The following is a 15,816-nucleotide window of genomic DNA, read 5'->3' as shown; positions in this document are numbered from 1 at the left end:
CTATCTACCATCAGGATTAAGCTAATTTTCAAGTGGCATAAATTTACCTGAGTTTTTCACAACAAATATTTAGTTGCAAAACAGAAATATTTGACGAATTTCACCAATTTGCCATATTTAAAAAAAAATCAAGTTACAATAAAACTTAAACTGCCTTTTCTATCCACAAGCCCAGCAAAAAGAGAAAATATTTCCAGTTTAACATTTATTCATTCACACAGCTCTATATCAGGTGTGGGAAGTGAGGGAAGTGAAAAATGGTGCATTTAATGAAGAATTCTAAGGGAAGATTTTCACAGGCACAATCGGTGGCTGGGTGCCAGATCCCATCCCTTTCCCCAGTGCCTGATATTCCAATTCTGCAGCCTTCACAACAAGTGGAAATCACACTGATATAAATGTGAATCTCACTTATGGAATGGGCTGCAAGCTCTTGTCATCATGTTTATTTCTCCAAGTCCAGGTTCTCATTTTGGTCCCTGTTACCATGATATCTGACCACTTCCCAAGAAATGACAACAATGATTTCTCTCATCCAGATCAACATGTAGATATTTAGGGGCCAGATTTGTGAACTGTGTTAGGTTAGGACTAAGTTCTAACCACCAAACACAAAAAGTACACAACAACTTTTTTCCTCCTCTAATCTCTCTCAGTTATAGAAATCTGAAACTTTTGTAGCAAGAGTAAGTTAAAAAGCAGGCAGATGTGAGATTTTTAAGGTAAGGGTAGCCCCTTAAAGATTATATTTAATGAGAGAAACTAAACAGAACAAAGAAATGGCCTGAACAAAATCAAAAGCTTATTTCTTTAAAAAGAACAGAAGGTGTGGACACAAACAGACATAAAACTCTTGCATAAACAAATATCGAACTACCATAAGAAGCCAAATTCTTCAGAACCAACAATAAATCCAAAAAATTAGCCAAAAGGTGATAAAAACTGAAACTATTTTACATCAACTGGTAACAGCATGATTTGGCTAATGCTTTGACCCCGAAGGGTCTTCCGCTTAGCTGAAAGAAACATTAGCCAAACCATGCAATTACCTGTTGAAATAAAGTCAGATCCTTTCAGTTTTTATCACCTTTTGGCTCCCCCCCCACTTTTAATTATTGCTTTCGATCAATCTGCCTTTCTAGTCATATCTGGTATACGATAGCTCATTATCCGGCAAGTAATTTTACCTGGTCAGCTTGTTTACTGAAGGTACAAGAATACATGTCCAAGAAACGACCTGCCATGGTTTCAGTAAACAAATCAGTGATGAAATAGGTTTAAAAATCTGTATCTGTACCCCCACATTTTTGTGGCCACTTGCATCAGTTCTATCAACTAGGTATTTATACTCATTGGATTTTCAAGGAAATTTCAAAGATTTTTAGTGGTCCAGTTTAAATGCACATTTTTTCAAGTTTTACTCACATGCACCGTATCAAGAAGTAATAAACATCTCTCAACTTTTTCCCATTATGTTTTACAATATGTCCTCTACAGATCAAGGTACAGTGCTTGGTAGACTAAATATCAGATAAAATACCAATATCAACATATATGTTGTGACAGACCCAGACTGTGGGGTACAGGAGTCCGGTAGAAGGCAAATATACTGGCCACTGGATGAACAATTTTCTGTTCCCTGACCAGAGCAGGGCCTGTCCTAGAGCAATCAGGAACCTGATAAAACCAGTTAAGACAGGCAAGCTAATCAAGACACCTGGAGCCAATTAAGAGCTTTCTAGAATCAATTATGGCAGGCAGGCTAATCAGGACACCTGGTTTAAAAAGGACCTCCCATCAGTTAGTAGGTGGGTGTGCAAGGAGCAGGGAGTGAGGCATGTGCTGCTGGAGGAGTGAAGAGTTCAAGTGTGATCAGGCTTCAGGAGGAAGATCCTGCAGTGAGGATAAAGAAGGTGCTGGGCAAGGCCATGGAGAAGTAGCCCAGAGAGTTGTAGCTGTCATGCAGCTAATACAGGGAACACTGTTGACAGCTGCTATTCACAAAGCCCTGGGCTGGAAACCGATGTAGAGTGTGGGCCCAGGTTCCCCTCATCCGCCCAACTCCTGATTGGACACAGGAGGAGTTGACCTGGTCTGTGAGAAACACCAGAAGGGAAGGTCTAAATTGGAAAGGGATCTGGCCTGTCCCTGACCCATTAGGTAGGACATAGAGACTGTGGGGATTGTTCTCCGTTTGACCCATGCTGGCCAGTGATGAGGTTAGCTGAGTGGATGGCAGGTTTGAGCCATTAGCAAAAGTGGTCAAACTGAGGGCTGCCGAGGCAAGCAAATCCACCTATAAGCACAGAACCCACCAATGGGTTTCTATAAAGAGAAAAAATTGTACATAGATCTACACAATTTTCCCAATCAACAAGATATTCAGATTTTTTTTTAATTAAAAAAAACTCTCTCTGACATCTGGAAACAGTTATAAATTAACCACGAATTAGAAATAGTCCATTTTCCCAATCTTTATAACAAGCCTAATGTACCGTTCTAATTTATATTCCTACCTTATAATATAAGCAAAGGGAAGATGTACAAGACTTGAAGTTAAATATTGTGCTGTGATCAATTAGGAACACCTTAACTTTTTTTGGTGGGGGGAGAAGGGGGAGAGAGGAAAGCTGAATGTTTGGCAGGCTTGTTTGGCAACTTCGTTGAATGTCATAAATCAAAGATTTCAGAATATTTTTCAGCATGTATTCATGCCACTCCCAGTCTGTGTGTTACTCCTTCGTGCAGAACTGACAACCAGACACACAAAGATTAAGACTGTAGGGACGCTTGTTGCTGTTGCAAATTTTTGAAGGAGATGATCAAGGATCAGTCTAAAAATTACTGAATCGAGAGTTCTTTTTTTTCCAGACTGATATGTATTTGCAGATAAAACTGATTTAAACCAGCAATCTGAATTATAATAATGCAGATTATACCATTTTATTATAAAGTACAAAATTTTCAACCATTTTCACTGCATTCACATAGTTCACAATCAACACAAAAGACTTCTACTATGAAATTTCTGCAATGGAGTTCATTTCAGACATTCCATTTACAATAAGAAATTCCTAAGCTCTCAAGAATGTAAAGAAAATTTGCTGTATACAGGTGAAATGAGTGTGTGTGTATATTATATATATATACACACACATATACATACAATGAGTGTGAAAATGCACATATTAATTTCTCAAAGTGTATGTAGTCCACTCTGCCGCTGATAATCTTCATAAAACTGTCTTAGCGACTCAGGAATTCTAGGGGTCACAATACTCAATGCATGTTGAAAATGTCGCCCCATAATACATTTGGCCTGTATATCTTCCTGGAGGGCTAGAAGGGCTGCTTCTCTGCAGACTGCTGTTATCTGTAAATGAAAAACAAAAATAATTTACACACTTTTTTCAATCTGAAAATTCACCTTTGTTTCCAGACCAAACCTGATCTGAAGCGAAACATTGGCAAATGAAGTCATCACAGAAGAACGTTAGTATATGCTGATGGCCTGGTTTTTACAGTGGCCCAGCTTCTAATGCTTGATTTCTATTGAATGGGAGTCGTGGGTGCTCAGCACCTCTGAAAAATCAAACTATAATAGATCGAACTAAAAACCTCAGTCCATTACACTTCAAATCATAATGTCACCATTATTTCTAATTTAATTACCATATGCTGCTCTAGTGTTTTTAAACTCTCTGCAACACCTGATAAATTAAAAATCCAGTGATCAGTGACAAACAATCTGACACATGTCTCTGTCGCTAAACCAGAAGAACAGATACTCCAAATCCCTGTGACTACTTTCTTCTTTAAACTCTAAGCTGGGAAAGAAGTAAATACAATTAATTCAGAGAGGAAAGCTGGGAGAAGGAAGGAAGGAAGGAGAGAGAGAAGTGCAGAAGGGGAAGAGGGTTATGGTCTCATACTCTGAAATGTGTTTTTAAGCTCTCTGGACTTCAGACAGCGGAAACAGACTGATGCCAGTGTCACTCTAAAGACACATTACTGTGGTGAAAAGAGCTTGTGGAATGAAAAGAGATATTGTGATTTCCAGTGCAACAGGGAAAACAGTGATTGATATTGACTGCACCCTTATATCTGTAAATGAAAGAGCCAGCTGAAACGCATTTGTCCAGCCATTCAGCATATTTTCTCAGTTTGTTCACTTACTGAAAAGAGTTCCACTGCTTATGCTGTGCTAATGGTTGCCAAAGCCGTTAGTAGCTTTTTAGAGGATTTAGCAGCATGTTTAGGAAGCTTTCACAAAAAAACACGCACGGATTTAGATGGCTTTGTCAAGTTACAACAATATTACTATTAGTTCTGTGCTGCTCTAATGAGCAGTGAAGCTAAAACACTGCTGTTATGTATTTTAATGCTTTTCAATAGTACAGAGACACTGAATTGTTGAAGGACTGCTGAGATTTAATGCATCAACTTCTTACAGAGATGCAAAGTTCTAGAAACTAATGTAAACATCCTGACCATTACACTCAGATTTTCTAGTAGAAGAGGAATATTTCCCAATTCCTATCAGTTATAAAGCTACTTCAAATTAAATAAAACCTTTAGAAGGAGAGCAAACTATTGTGAAATTGTAGACTAAAAATAGGCCTAAACCAAAACAACATCCAAAAAACCCACCCTGAACTTTGAAATAACATGGATCTTTGATTTTCAAAAAAAAACAAACAAAAAACAAAAAACATGGATCTTTGAAGTTCAGCCCTTTTCTCCCTAATACACAGTATGCCACAGCATTAGTTTTTCATTATACCAAATGGAATAACTCATTTTTACATGCTCATAATTTGTTTTCTAAAGTCTTTTCAGATCCACCAATGGAGAAACAAAGAACAACAGATTTTCTTGGACAAATCTGCCTACAATGATCATTAATCATCTAGAACATTAGAGCTACTGAAGCAAAATATCACTCAACCAACAGAAATGCAATGGTGAATGGCTTGTGTATTTTTTACTGCTGGAAGCTCCAATATAGGGCAGAGTGAGGAGGAGCACCGGTTTGGCAGATGTAATAAGACTTTAGAAAAAGAGGAAGCAAACGTTATTACTTTATCTCCCTCTGTTTCACTGATATACTGCTACATGGAGGAGGAATTTGCCTACCAGCCAATACTTTCAATGATTTTTATGTTGCCTCTAGGCTCCTGCCAAGAATATCAGCAACAGTGACCATAATTAACTTCCAAAGGCCACTGAGTTCTTTTATTTCTAGTTTTACTCTTAAGGACAGGGCAAGAAAGCTCCACACTATTTGAAAATTATAGGATATAAACAAATCCCACTAAATTAATAAATTTTGTTTGGTTTTCAGGACTATTTGAATTGCTCAGATGAGAAAAGCAAATAATTCACAAAAATAGTTATTATTAATTTTGCCTCTTCTTCTAGTTACATTCAAAACTCAAACTTTTTATTATTCAAAATTGTTTGACTATATCTGTAATACATTAATGTACTCCAAGGCTTTCTGTTGCTCAATATTCAAAATTTGGGCCACTGTGATTGGTCATGTAAATTACATGGTATGATTTATAGTCCATTGCTGACTTAGAATATCAGGTAGGTGAAGTGGAGGATTAAGGAAAGCAAATTTGAAGTAAGTTTTAAGTGTGCAAGCTTAAAATATTCTTCCCACAAGCATTCTCGCTAGTAAAATTCAACCCTATGTACACTTCTGGAAAGAGAACACAAAAGTGATTTGAAACTGAATTTGGTTTGATAAATTTACTTGCATTATTTGCCCAGCTCTACTGTTCAAGTACATATTATTACAGTTTCTCCAGTTCCTCTGCCTACCTGAACAATTAGTATTAGATTGCATGATGCAGAATGGAGTGAGACAAGGAGAAAATGGAAGAGAAAGACCCCAGAACCAGTAGAAGGGAAGAGAGGGCTCAACAGCATGCTCTCCCCTTATACCAGGAGGCCACAGAAACTCTACAGTTGCAGGACTAGTGGGATGGAGGAATTTTTGAAAGAAAGTTGAGGAGCCAGGAAGCAAAGCTTCTCTCCAAACCTGGCAGAAACACACCAGGAAATCTGCTGGAAATCAATGCTGCTGACAGAGCATTATTTCTGCCTCCCCATGCCTTCTATGTACCTTGTAGGATATGGGCCATTGTTTTATTACATTTCTTTCCTACCCTGAATAATATTGTTGCCCCTTCTTCAGGCACTAGTTTCCCATTCTGAAATCAGTGTTGCACCTCTGCTGAGCAGTAGAAGAAATCTGGAGCCTTGCTAGAGTTGCCAACTTTCTAATTACACAAAACTGAACACCCTTGTCCCGCCCCTTCTCCAAGGCTTCGCCCCCGCTCACTCCATTCCCTCTCCCTCTGTCGCTCGTTCTCCCCCACCCTCACACATTTTCACCAGGCTGGGGCAGGTGGTTTGTGTGCGGGAGGGTGTCAGCTAGGTGTGCAGCAGAGGATGAGGGGTTTGCGGTGCAGGAGGGGGCTCCAGGCTGAGTCCGAGCGGTTCGGAGTGTGGAAGGGGGTTCCAAGCTGTGGCAGGGGGCTGGGGCACAGGAGGGGGTTTGGGTTGCAGGTGCTGGGAGAGAGTTTGGGTGTGGGAGGGGGCTCAGGGCTGAGAGTTGGGGCACAGGAGGGGGTGAGGGCTCTGGGAGAGAGTTTGGATACCAGAGGAGGCTCAGGGCTGGGGTAGGGGTTGGGGCACTGGAGGGGGTGCAGGCTCTGGGAGGGAGTTGGGGTCCGGGTAGAGTTTCAGGGTGCGGGCTCTAGGTGGTGCTCACCTTGGGTGACTCCCCACAAGTGAGGAGTCCCTCAGCTCCTAGGAGGAGGCTCAGCCAGGCGGCTCTGCATGCTGCCTCTGCCCACAGGCACCACCCCCGCAGCTCCCACTGGCATGGTTCCTGACCAATGGGAGCTGCGGAGCTGGTGCTTAGCTTGGGGCAGTGCACGGAGCTCCTGTGGCCATCCCTCCACCTAGGACCCAAGAGACACATCGCTGTTTCCGGGGAGCTGCGCGGAGCCAGGTTGGGAGCCTGGCAGCCCCATGCCAACTAGACTTTTAATAGCCTAGTCAATGGTGCTGACTGGAGCCGCTAGGCTCTCTTTTCGACCGGGTGTTCCAGTTGAAAACAGGACACCTGACAACCCTAACCTTTGCAGGTCAACTTCCAGTATAGGAGAAATCAGTGACACAGAGTTGGAGTACATTCTAAGTGTTTCTTGTTTATTTATACACATACACCAGTCCTGGTCACAAACAGCATATAAGGTAATTTTCTTCCCCAGGAATCTCACCCCATCACCAATGCCCAGTTACCGGGGAGCAACTTTTCCTCCAGAATTGACTCTAATTGGAACCCAAAGTAAACACTCCTGCTGCTTGCGCAGGTCTGTCTCCAGCCAGAATAGTGTATAATCAAGACTACCAACCACCACAATCATTCCTTCCAAGAGTAAAAACTTGCTCACACACCAAGGAAAGGAACTTGGAAGACTATGTATAATAGCACCACCTGCTGACATCTACCACAACAATATGAAATGACTGGATGCACTGCAAGTGAAATGTGGTTGCTCATGCAATGCTTATAATTTTTATTTTGCCAATTTTAGCAGTCTCCAGAATTCGGAAAATGATGCTAGAAGTAATATAGATATTTATTCTGTGTATAATGTAAACTAGTCTGAGATTTTCTAAGAACCACCTGAAATACAGTTAACGGAAATAAAGATTTTAGCACTTCCACTGATTTTCAGCAAAAGTCTAATTTATTCAACTAGAAATACAGGTATCAAATCCTCCGGGTCAAAAAACCCTGAAGACTACACTAAGAATCCCAAAGCAACTCTCTGTGATCTAGCTCTTGACCTGAAGTCTAAGAAAAACTTTCTAGGAGATGGAGGCAAATGACAGTCAGTGCTTTTCATCACAACATACTTCATGTGCCCAAACCTATTGTTTGCACATAAGAGGGTTTTGGTCATGGTTTCTGTGGAAAATGGAAACTTGGTCTTGGGTTTGGAAAAGGCAGAATTTTCTGTGTCTGTACACTAATGGTAAAGTCTTTAACTGTTAAACAACTTGAGCTGGACTCTCATTTCCAAAAATGACAGACAGAGAACATTAATTTATCCACGAAAGGAGAAAGATGTTAATATCTTTCTCCCTTAATCTTGAAATGACCATCACAAGAAGGAGATAGAAAAGCAATGTGACATAGAACAGAGCCTTCTTTCTTTAGTGACAGCATGAACAGACTATAAGCAGGGCTGATGGGAAATGCAGATATACTTCCAGGAGGTTACAAAAGATCAGGAAAACTTGAATCCACTGCCACCATATTTAAAACTATGAGCTCCCACTGCGAACTTTGTTTCACTACATGGAAATTCACTTGAAATTTCCCCTCAGAGACACAAAAGGATTACATTGGAAAGAGACACATGATCTTAAATTTGTTTGGGCGAAGTTAAGTGCATGTGAAATACTCTGCCCATTTTTCAGAAACACCTGGACAACTTCCCACAATCTCAGGTATGCAAAGGGCACTCCCTAACTTTCTGAGGAAAAGGGATTTGATAGATTTCTGCCACACTCTTCAACACCTTACCCTGAGTCTCACCAAATGTGGATGGAAACTAGATAATTTTTCCTAATGAGATGACAGATGAACACAAGCGCAACTACAAGTTTCTTCAGTGTACCATGGATGCAATGAATCATTTGCTTTTTTCAATAGAAGTAATGTAAGGTTTCTTGTGCACTTATCCAATATTGTTTTGTTCACAAAGGCCTAAAATTCAGGGAGGCATACAGCAAAGTGAGCAAATGAGAACAACAAAATAGTATGGAAATATAATCCAAACTATGAATGACTTCATGCTATCACCATCCTAGTAAAAAGAGCAAATTTAATACATGCAAGTACAAGTATGTATCCTTTCAATAGCACAAAGGTCAGAGAAAAGCAATAAATAGATTATATAAGACAACTTCAGTCTGGGTGGGAGAAAGAAATTTCCCATATGAAATGTCTTCCTTAGGAAATCCAATTATTCTGTCTTCAACTGCAAAAGAGACAAGTGTGCTGGACTTTACATGCTATGAAAAATAAGATTATGATGATGTCCCCTTCAGAAAGGTGAAGTTATGGTAAAGCTACCAACAAACTTATAGTATTTATAATACAACATAAAATATAGTAATTTTCTTTGTCTGGCAGCATTGACTGGTAAAATGAAGACGACATTAATGAAAGTCAGAAACAACAAAGTGGTTAATCAATTAGCAACAGACCAGGCAATATGTAATTAAGAAATTATTGTAGAGGTGCAGGACATTTCCTGGGGATTAGTAACCAGCTAGGAGGAGTTGAAGGTTTGAGGTGTAGCCGAAAGCTGTTAATCCCATACGGAACACAGAAAAGTACTTAAATTATTAATGCTATTATAAGCTAAAACTAAAACAATATTTACACAAATGGATTTTTTTTTCTAAATGGGATGATAGAGAACTACATTACACATTAGTCTGACTGCTTGGATCATATCTCAGAATATCTTTCACTTTCTAATCACATTAATAAAGCAGTTTAACAAAAACATGAGGTATTAACAAAGGAGCTGAACCACCCACAGGGAACTCTAAGCTCAGGAGGAAAAATAACTAATTTACAAATCTTACTATGCAAGCCAAGGAAGCTAGTTTATGAAATGACTACATGAAACAAGAAAAATTGTCACTTGCCATCTGAACTGATACCCCCCTCAAAGCCACACAGGACCTCATAGCTGTATTACAAATATGATGGATATTAAAATAGAGAGATTTAAATCTTAAAAATAAAACGAGCACCAGTTACTGTTCCTAAATAAGCATCACTCAGGGTAACCCTTCTTCCCCCCAAACCAATGGTTAAACTGGCTGATTCAATTTGGCTGACTCCCACCCATTTTGGCATTAAGCACAAACTCTTTCCAGTGCGCTGAAAGTCCTTTTCAGCTTCTTTGTATTTAAAGTGCTCTAAATAGCTTTCAAGAACGTTAAAAAGAAATGAGTTTTTGTGTTAAAGTCTGAGGTATTTTCAAGAAAGTGGTTTTGTTAACACACAGGCTGCTGGGAACACCTGTGAATGTTGAGTTTAATTGGGCTGCAGCTGGTGCTGATTGTATGTGGGTAACTGCCATACTGATTGGCTGGCTGCACACTGTGTTTCATTTTTCTTTTTTCCTTCCTTTCTAGCTTGTTCCCCCGCACCCCCAAATAGATGTTGTAAGGGGTTGTGTGTAAGAGGGATTAGGAACCTAAACCAGAATGGTATCCTGTGGTTTGTGAATAGTGCAAATTGTGGGGCTTCCTGGATGAAGACTACCTGAAAGACTGTTTCTGCATGGAGTGCACCTAACGAGGTGCTCTAAAAGGAAGATTATGGATCTGGAGTGCCAATTTTCCAACTCAGCATTCAGAAGAGTGAAAAAGACTCATAAATGACATTTTAAAAAGACATGAATAATCCAAGGGCCAAACCCTGAGGGCCAAGATGTCTGTTTTTACTCAGTCTTTTCTCATGCAAACTCCCATCAAAGTCAGGATGTCTGATTCTCCTCTCCCGCAGTGTAAACAAGAAGTGACTCCACTGTGTAAAAGCAGAGTAATGACTATCTAGCGAATTAGTCTGCACTAGAGGTCTGTGTGCACTAGCATGTTGCACCCAGACTGGCCCAGGCGGATCCTGCTGGCATGCACTAAAAGTTCCCTAGTGTGCATTAATGTACTACTGTTTGAATAGTATAGTAATTCTCAGTTGAAACAGTTCTACATTAATGTGCACTAGGGAACTTTTAGTGCACACCAGCAGGGTCCACATAGGCCAGTAAGCATACAACCAGGGGCGGCTTCAGGCACCAGCACGCCAAGCGCGTGCCTGAGGCGCCAAGCCACAGGGGGCACTCCGCCGGTCACCGAGAGGGTGGCAGGCAGGTTGCCTTTGGCGGCTTGCCTGCGGAGGATCCGCTGGTCCTGCGGCTTTGGCGGACCTCCTGCAGGTGTACCGCCGAATCCGTGGGATCGGGAACCTCCCGCAGGCAAGCCACTGAAGGCAGCCTGCCTGCCGTGCTTGGGGCGGCAAAATACCTAGAGCCGCCCCTGCATACAACAATCTAGTGTACACTGGAATCCACACCCCGCTAGTGCAGATTAATGCACCATGTAGACAAGCCCTACGTGAGAAGAGAATCAGGCCCATGAAATTTGTCATGGAAGACTCTTAAAAAAATCACAGAGTAGAGAGCAGCCTGGAGGATGAACTGTTGCAGGCACAGCGGACAGGAGGAGGTATGGAGACAGAGAGTGTGCTAATTGTGTACTAAAATCGAACTTTGCTTCTCACTGATTCAGTGAGAACCAAACAATAACTAGGTATTCCTAGATTTGGGCATTTCATACAAAAGTGGATAAAAGTACATCAAGGTGCCATGCAAACTCAATTTTCTTTAAAACATGACTGAACCAAAATGCTTTAAAGTACCTAGAAATGGGTGTCATATTTGAAAATTAAAGGTTTTAAGTCAGTATTTGCATCTTCGGATGCATAGAAGTGAGCTGTAGCTCACGAAAGCTCATGCTGAAGTAAATTTGTTAGTCTCTAAGGTGCCACAAGTACTCCTGTTCTTTTTGCAATTGTTCTTTTTGCAGATACAGACTAACACGGCTACTACTCTGAAACCTGTCATTAAAGATTCTGAGGTTCTCAGATACTATGGTAATGGAGACCATATGTGTCTAAGACCAACACATAGATATCACTTCAGTTTTTAATAATATGTATTTGAAATGTTATTAACTACTTCAAGTAAAAGTTCATAGATAAGATAAAGCCTATAACATCCTAAATACACGAGCAACATCTTGAGACATATGGTCTTTTATTTTGATACTCTCCTCTACAATAATGTGCTTAAATAAAATATGATTTATATAAATCAGGGTGCTTCTTTCCTCTTTCTGGTTAGTAAAAACAAGAGTTCAGTAAAAGTCATAACATTGAATAGTTTATTAAAGAAAAACCAGACTTGTAGGAAATACGACGGAACTTTGCAATTCATGATTGATGAGGATTTCCTGTCAACATGAGAGAGGACAGACAGTATAATTTATGTATATCCTCCATCCATGATCCAAAAGATTGGCCGACCAGTCTCTGCTAGCCAGACACAGGTTCAGAAGAGCAGATTGAAGAAATGTAACAAACAAAACCTGCCATCACTACAGATTTTATTAGATAAGATCAGTAAAGGACTGGAAGTTGGTGTTTAGAAAAGGAGGACAAAATATGAGCTTCAGGATAAAAAACATGCCATGCTTGAGGAGAAAAATCTCAATCATGAATGGCAAAGCTTTCCCCTGTATTACTACAAGCTTGCTTCTATATTTAGTATTAAATCAATGCTTCACTTTTTTGTTTAACCATTTATACACACAGAGAGGAGGGCAGTAGTCCTATGTGACAAATGCGTAGCATAGGTTTTGCAAGTGCTCACACCACTTGTACACATAATCTGACAATGAGAGTTCCATGTCTGTGGTGTCTCCAACTGTCATCCCCTACTCTCAGTTGGGGAATCTGTGCTTCAGATCTGTCTCCTGGCTTCCTGGTCTATGTATTGTCATCACCAGGACCACAGAACCTCACAAACAGGTGACAAGTATCAGAGGGGTAGTCGTGTTAGTCTGGATCTGTAAAAAGTGACAGAGTCCTGTGGCACCTTATAGACTAACAGACGTATTGGAGCATGAGCTTTCGCAGGTGAATACCCACTTCATCAGACGCGGTATTCAGACGAAGTGGGTATTCACCCATGAAAGCTCATGCTCCAATACGTCTGTTAGTCTATAAGGTGCCACAGGACTCTTTGTTGCTACAAACAGGTGAGGGAGTGATCACAGGCAACTGGGCAGTCATTATGGAAATATAGAGGCAGGGTAATGTTATAGGTAGAGAATGAGTTTGAAATGCCCGGCACTGCAAAACCTAGGGTCCTTTGTGTTTATGTGGGTAAACATCACAGAGAGATAGACATGTATATGTACATAGACATATATACATGTATCTGTCATACTTATCATTCTACGATGCTTACATACATATATACACGCATACACACAGAGAGCAGAAGAGATAGATGAGGTACATGCCTAGGACTATCCAGGAACTACAGCATACTGTTTGTATGATGAAGTCTACATGGAATAAATCAAGGTCTTCAACGGTAGATGCAAAAGTGTCTTTGCATATATTTCTATTCATTCTGGCATGATTTAACAGCCCGAGTGAATTTTTAAATGTAGTTGTAAGCTTTATTTTTCCACTGTCTCTTTAAAAACTTACTACACATGGTATCTTTCCAAGGAATATATTAAATGTGTAAATTCCAATTTAACCTTTGTAACTACAAGCCCAAAATGCCGGTTACTTTCCAAAACTTACAAAGTTGATATGGATCCCATCACTCTGGCAGAGACATGGCATAGCTGAACCTTTAACAAAAGAATTCTGTAACATGATGAGTTTTTACATGCTGAGACAAAATATTTTTAAACAGCATTCTCTGCCAACTTCTAGTTTCAGCTATATTTGTGCAACTTAAAAACAAAACAAAACAAAAAACCCTCCACGTGTTTCCATACAAGATTAAGTTAAACTCAGAATTATTTCATTTTCATATAAATATTTAAGTGAGAAAGTTTAACTTCCTTCCTTAGAGGTGGAGCAGGAAGCCATATATATATGTATATATGTATATAGATACATGTATATATGTCTATGTACATATACATGTCTATCTCTCTGTGATGTTTATATATATATAGTCTTTCTGATTTTCTAGAGGCTTGGCTTATAAAATAGTTTTTTTACTTATACATACACATACAAACACTTTTTAATTAAGAGAGATTAACAATGTAGTGTGTTTTCACTTACAGTACTACTGCAGAAAACATGTGCATGGAGCCACCATTAGTATGCTGAATGCCCCCAGCAAGATGGATTGAATTATGCCAAATAAAAATCTTCTGAGACTTGCAGGACACGTCATAGCTGTAGGGAGTGCTATCTTAGTGCTATGTAGAAAAAAACAGCCTTTGCAGCTGCTGGCTTACAAAAGGCATTATAGTTACGGCATTAAACAGCTGCTTATGACTGCTCTCTTCTCAGGAGCAGAGATAGGGAGACCATCTTGCTTTGACATGATGTCAGGTGACACACTGAGTGTATATTATAATGTAGCATGGGAAGACAGAATATTCTGCAGCTGCCTGATGTTTAGTCAGCTGGGCCTCACTTCTCCCAGTCTGATTACTCTTTTTTTAAATTCAGCCGGGTGAAGAAATTGAGACCTTTTGGGCTCCTGTCCAAACAAGGCATGCAAAGAAAGAGAAGGAATTTTGTAAGGTTCCTCATGCCCTACTTGTCTGTGGGAACTGGGACAGCAGCCCTTTCTTTAGTAGGTCAAGAGTAAGAGATTTCTCCCTCCCTCTGTTTTCTTCCTTAACAACCAAAGAACACCCTGGAATAGTCCTTCACTCCTAAGTATCAGAGGGGTAGCTGTGTTAGTCTGGATCTGTAAAAGCAGCAAAGAGTCCTGTGGCACCTTATAGACTAACAGACGTATTGGAGTATGCATCCGACAAAGTGGGTATTCACCCATGAAAGCTCATGCTCCAATACGTCTGTTAATCTATAAGGTGCCATAAGACTCTTTGCTGCCTTCACTCCTAAGAGTGTCAAAGAGTGAGATACTGCTAGTGCTCTAGTAATTTCTATGGGTTGCTACAGCCAGTAAAAGAAACACAGAAAAGTCTGTGGCATAAAGATGATCAAACTCTTCTCCCCTTTCCACCTGACTAGCCTCACAACTCCCAGTAGAGAGTAGTGTAAACTGGTTTCTGATTCTTCGCATTAGGCTGTTTTCCTGAATAGTGACCATGGCTGTCTACCACCGATCCTACACAGAAAGCCCCCCCAAACAAACAAAAAACTAGCAGAGTTTTTATCTTGAATAAAGGGAGGAGAGCAAGAAATGCAGTTAAATCCACTAGGAACTTTACTATTGCTATTGATTTAACAAGGACGGCACAGATACTATGATGATGGGCAGCTGTACAAAACCAATAGATAGATGAGAGAATGATGATATACCAGCAATTTACTTTTTTGTTTAACCATTTATGCACACATATGTGGAGAGGAGGGATGTTAGCAAAAGGTTAGTTAGATAGGGTCCTTGGACCTTAATGTAAATGTTGTATAGTCCATAACAGAAATTCTCTTGCCTTTGTATATGCCATTCCCCCATGCCTAAATGTCCAGGGAACTTCTCTGGGGAAAACCTGCAGGAAGGGAGTCATTTCCCTTTGGGCAAACAGAATGCTAGGGTTTGGCATAATATTGAGTTTAGTGTTCAACTACCAGACCCTGCCAGAACCCTGTGATGTCCAATGTTCTTCATCATTCTCTGTGGACATTCTCATGCATGGGTATTATTTTTATTTTCATTGTGGCAGTGCCGAGAGGCTCCCTTTCTTCCTGACTGCGAACAGAATCCCTGCCAGGGTAAACTCCTACACCATCATAGGGATGAAAGCAAGTTGGAGAGAAATGGCTGCTTGAAGAAGCTGCAACTGCCTTAGATGACATGGAACGTGTGGAGAAAGAGCTGAAAAAGGTGAACTGCTACAGAATTATGCAGAGTACCAACCAATAACAAAAAAATGAACAAAAATAAAACCCAAAAAGAAATATTACAAACAGCA

At 40.2% G+C, this 15,816-nt stretch overlaps 1 protein-coding gene across 5 annotated transcripts in view; it reads right to left on the bottom strand.

Moving 5' to 3' along the window:
- Window positions 1-2,471: 2,471 nt before the first annotated feature.
- Window positions 2,472-15,816, bottom strand: part of SPATA5 (spermatogenesis associated 5) — a 310,210-nt gene continuing 296,865 nt past the window's right edge. For 2 of the 5 annotated variants that reach the window (XM_039541982.1, XM_039541983.1), the window contains exon 16: window positions 2,472-3,373. In XM_039541982.1, the coding sequence (XP_039397916.1) occupies window positions 3,197-3,373 (177 nt within the window). In that variant the 3' untranslated portion in view covers window positions 2,472-3,196. The remainder of the gene's footprint in view (window positions 3,374-15,816) is intronic. The other 3 variants (XM_039541985.1, XM_039541984.1, XR_005599628.1) reach the window with 2 other exon arrangements.

This window comes from Mauremys reevesii, linkage group 5 (assembly GCF_016161935.1).
Source record: "Mauremys reevesii isolate NIE-2019 linkage group 5, ASM1616193v1, whole genome shotgun sequence".
NCBI classification, from domain to species: domain Eukaryota; kingdom Metazoa; phylum Chordata; order Testudines; family Geoemydidae; genus Mauremys; species Mauremys reevesii.
The sequence above is the reverse complement of the archived record's forward strand: the minus strand, read 5'-3'. Positions and strand labels throughout refer to the sequence as shown.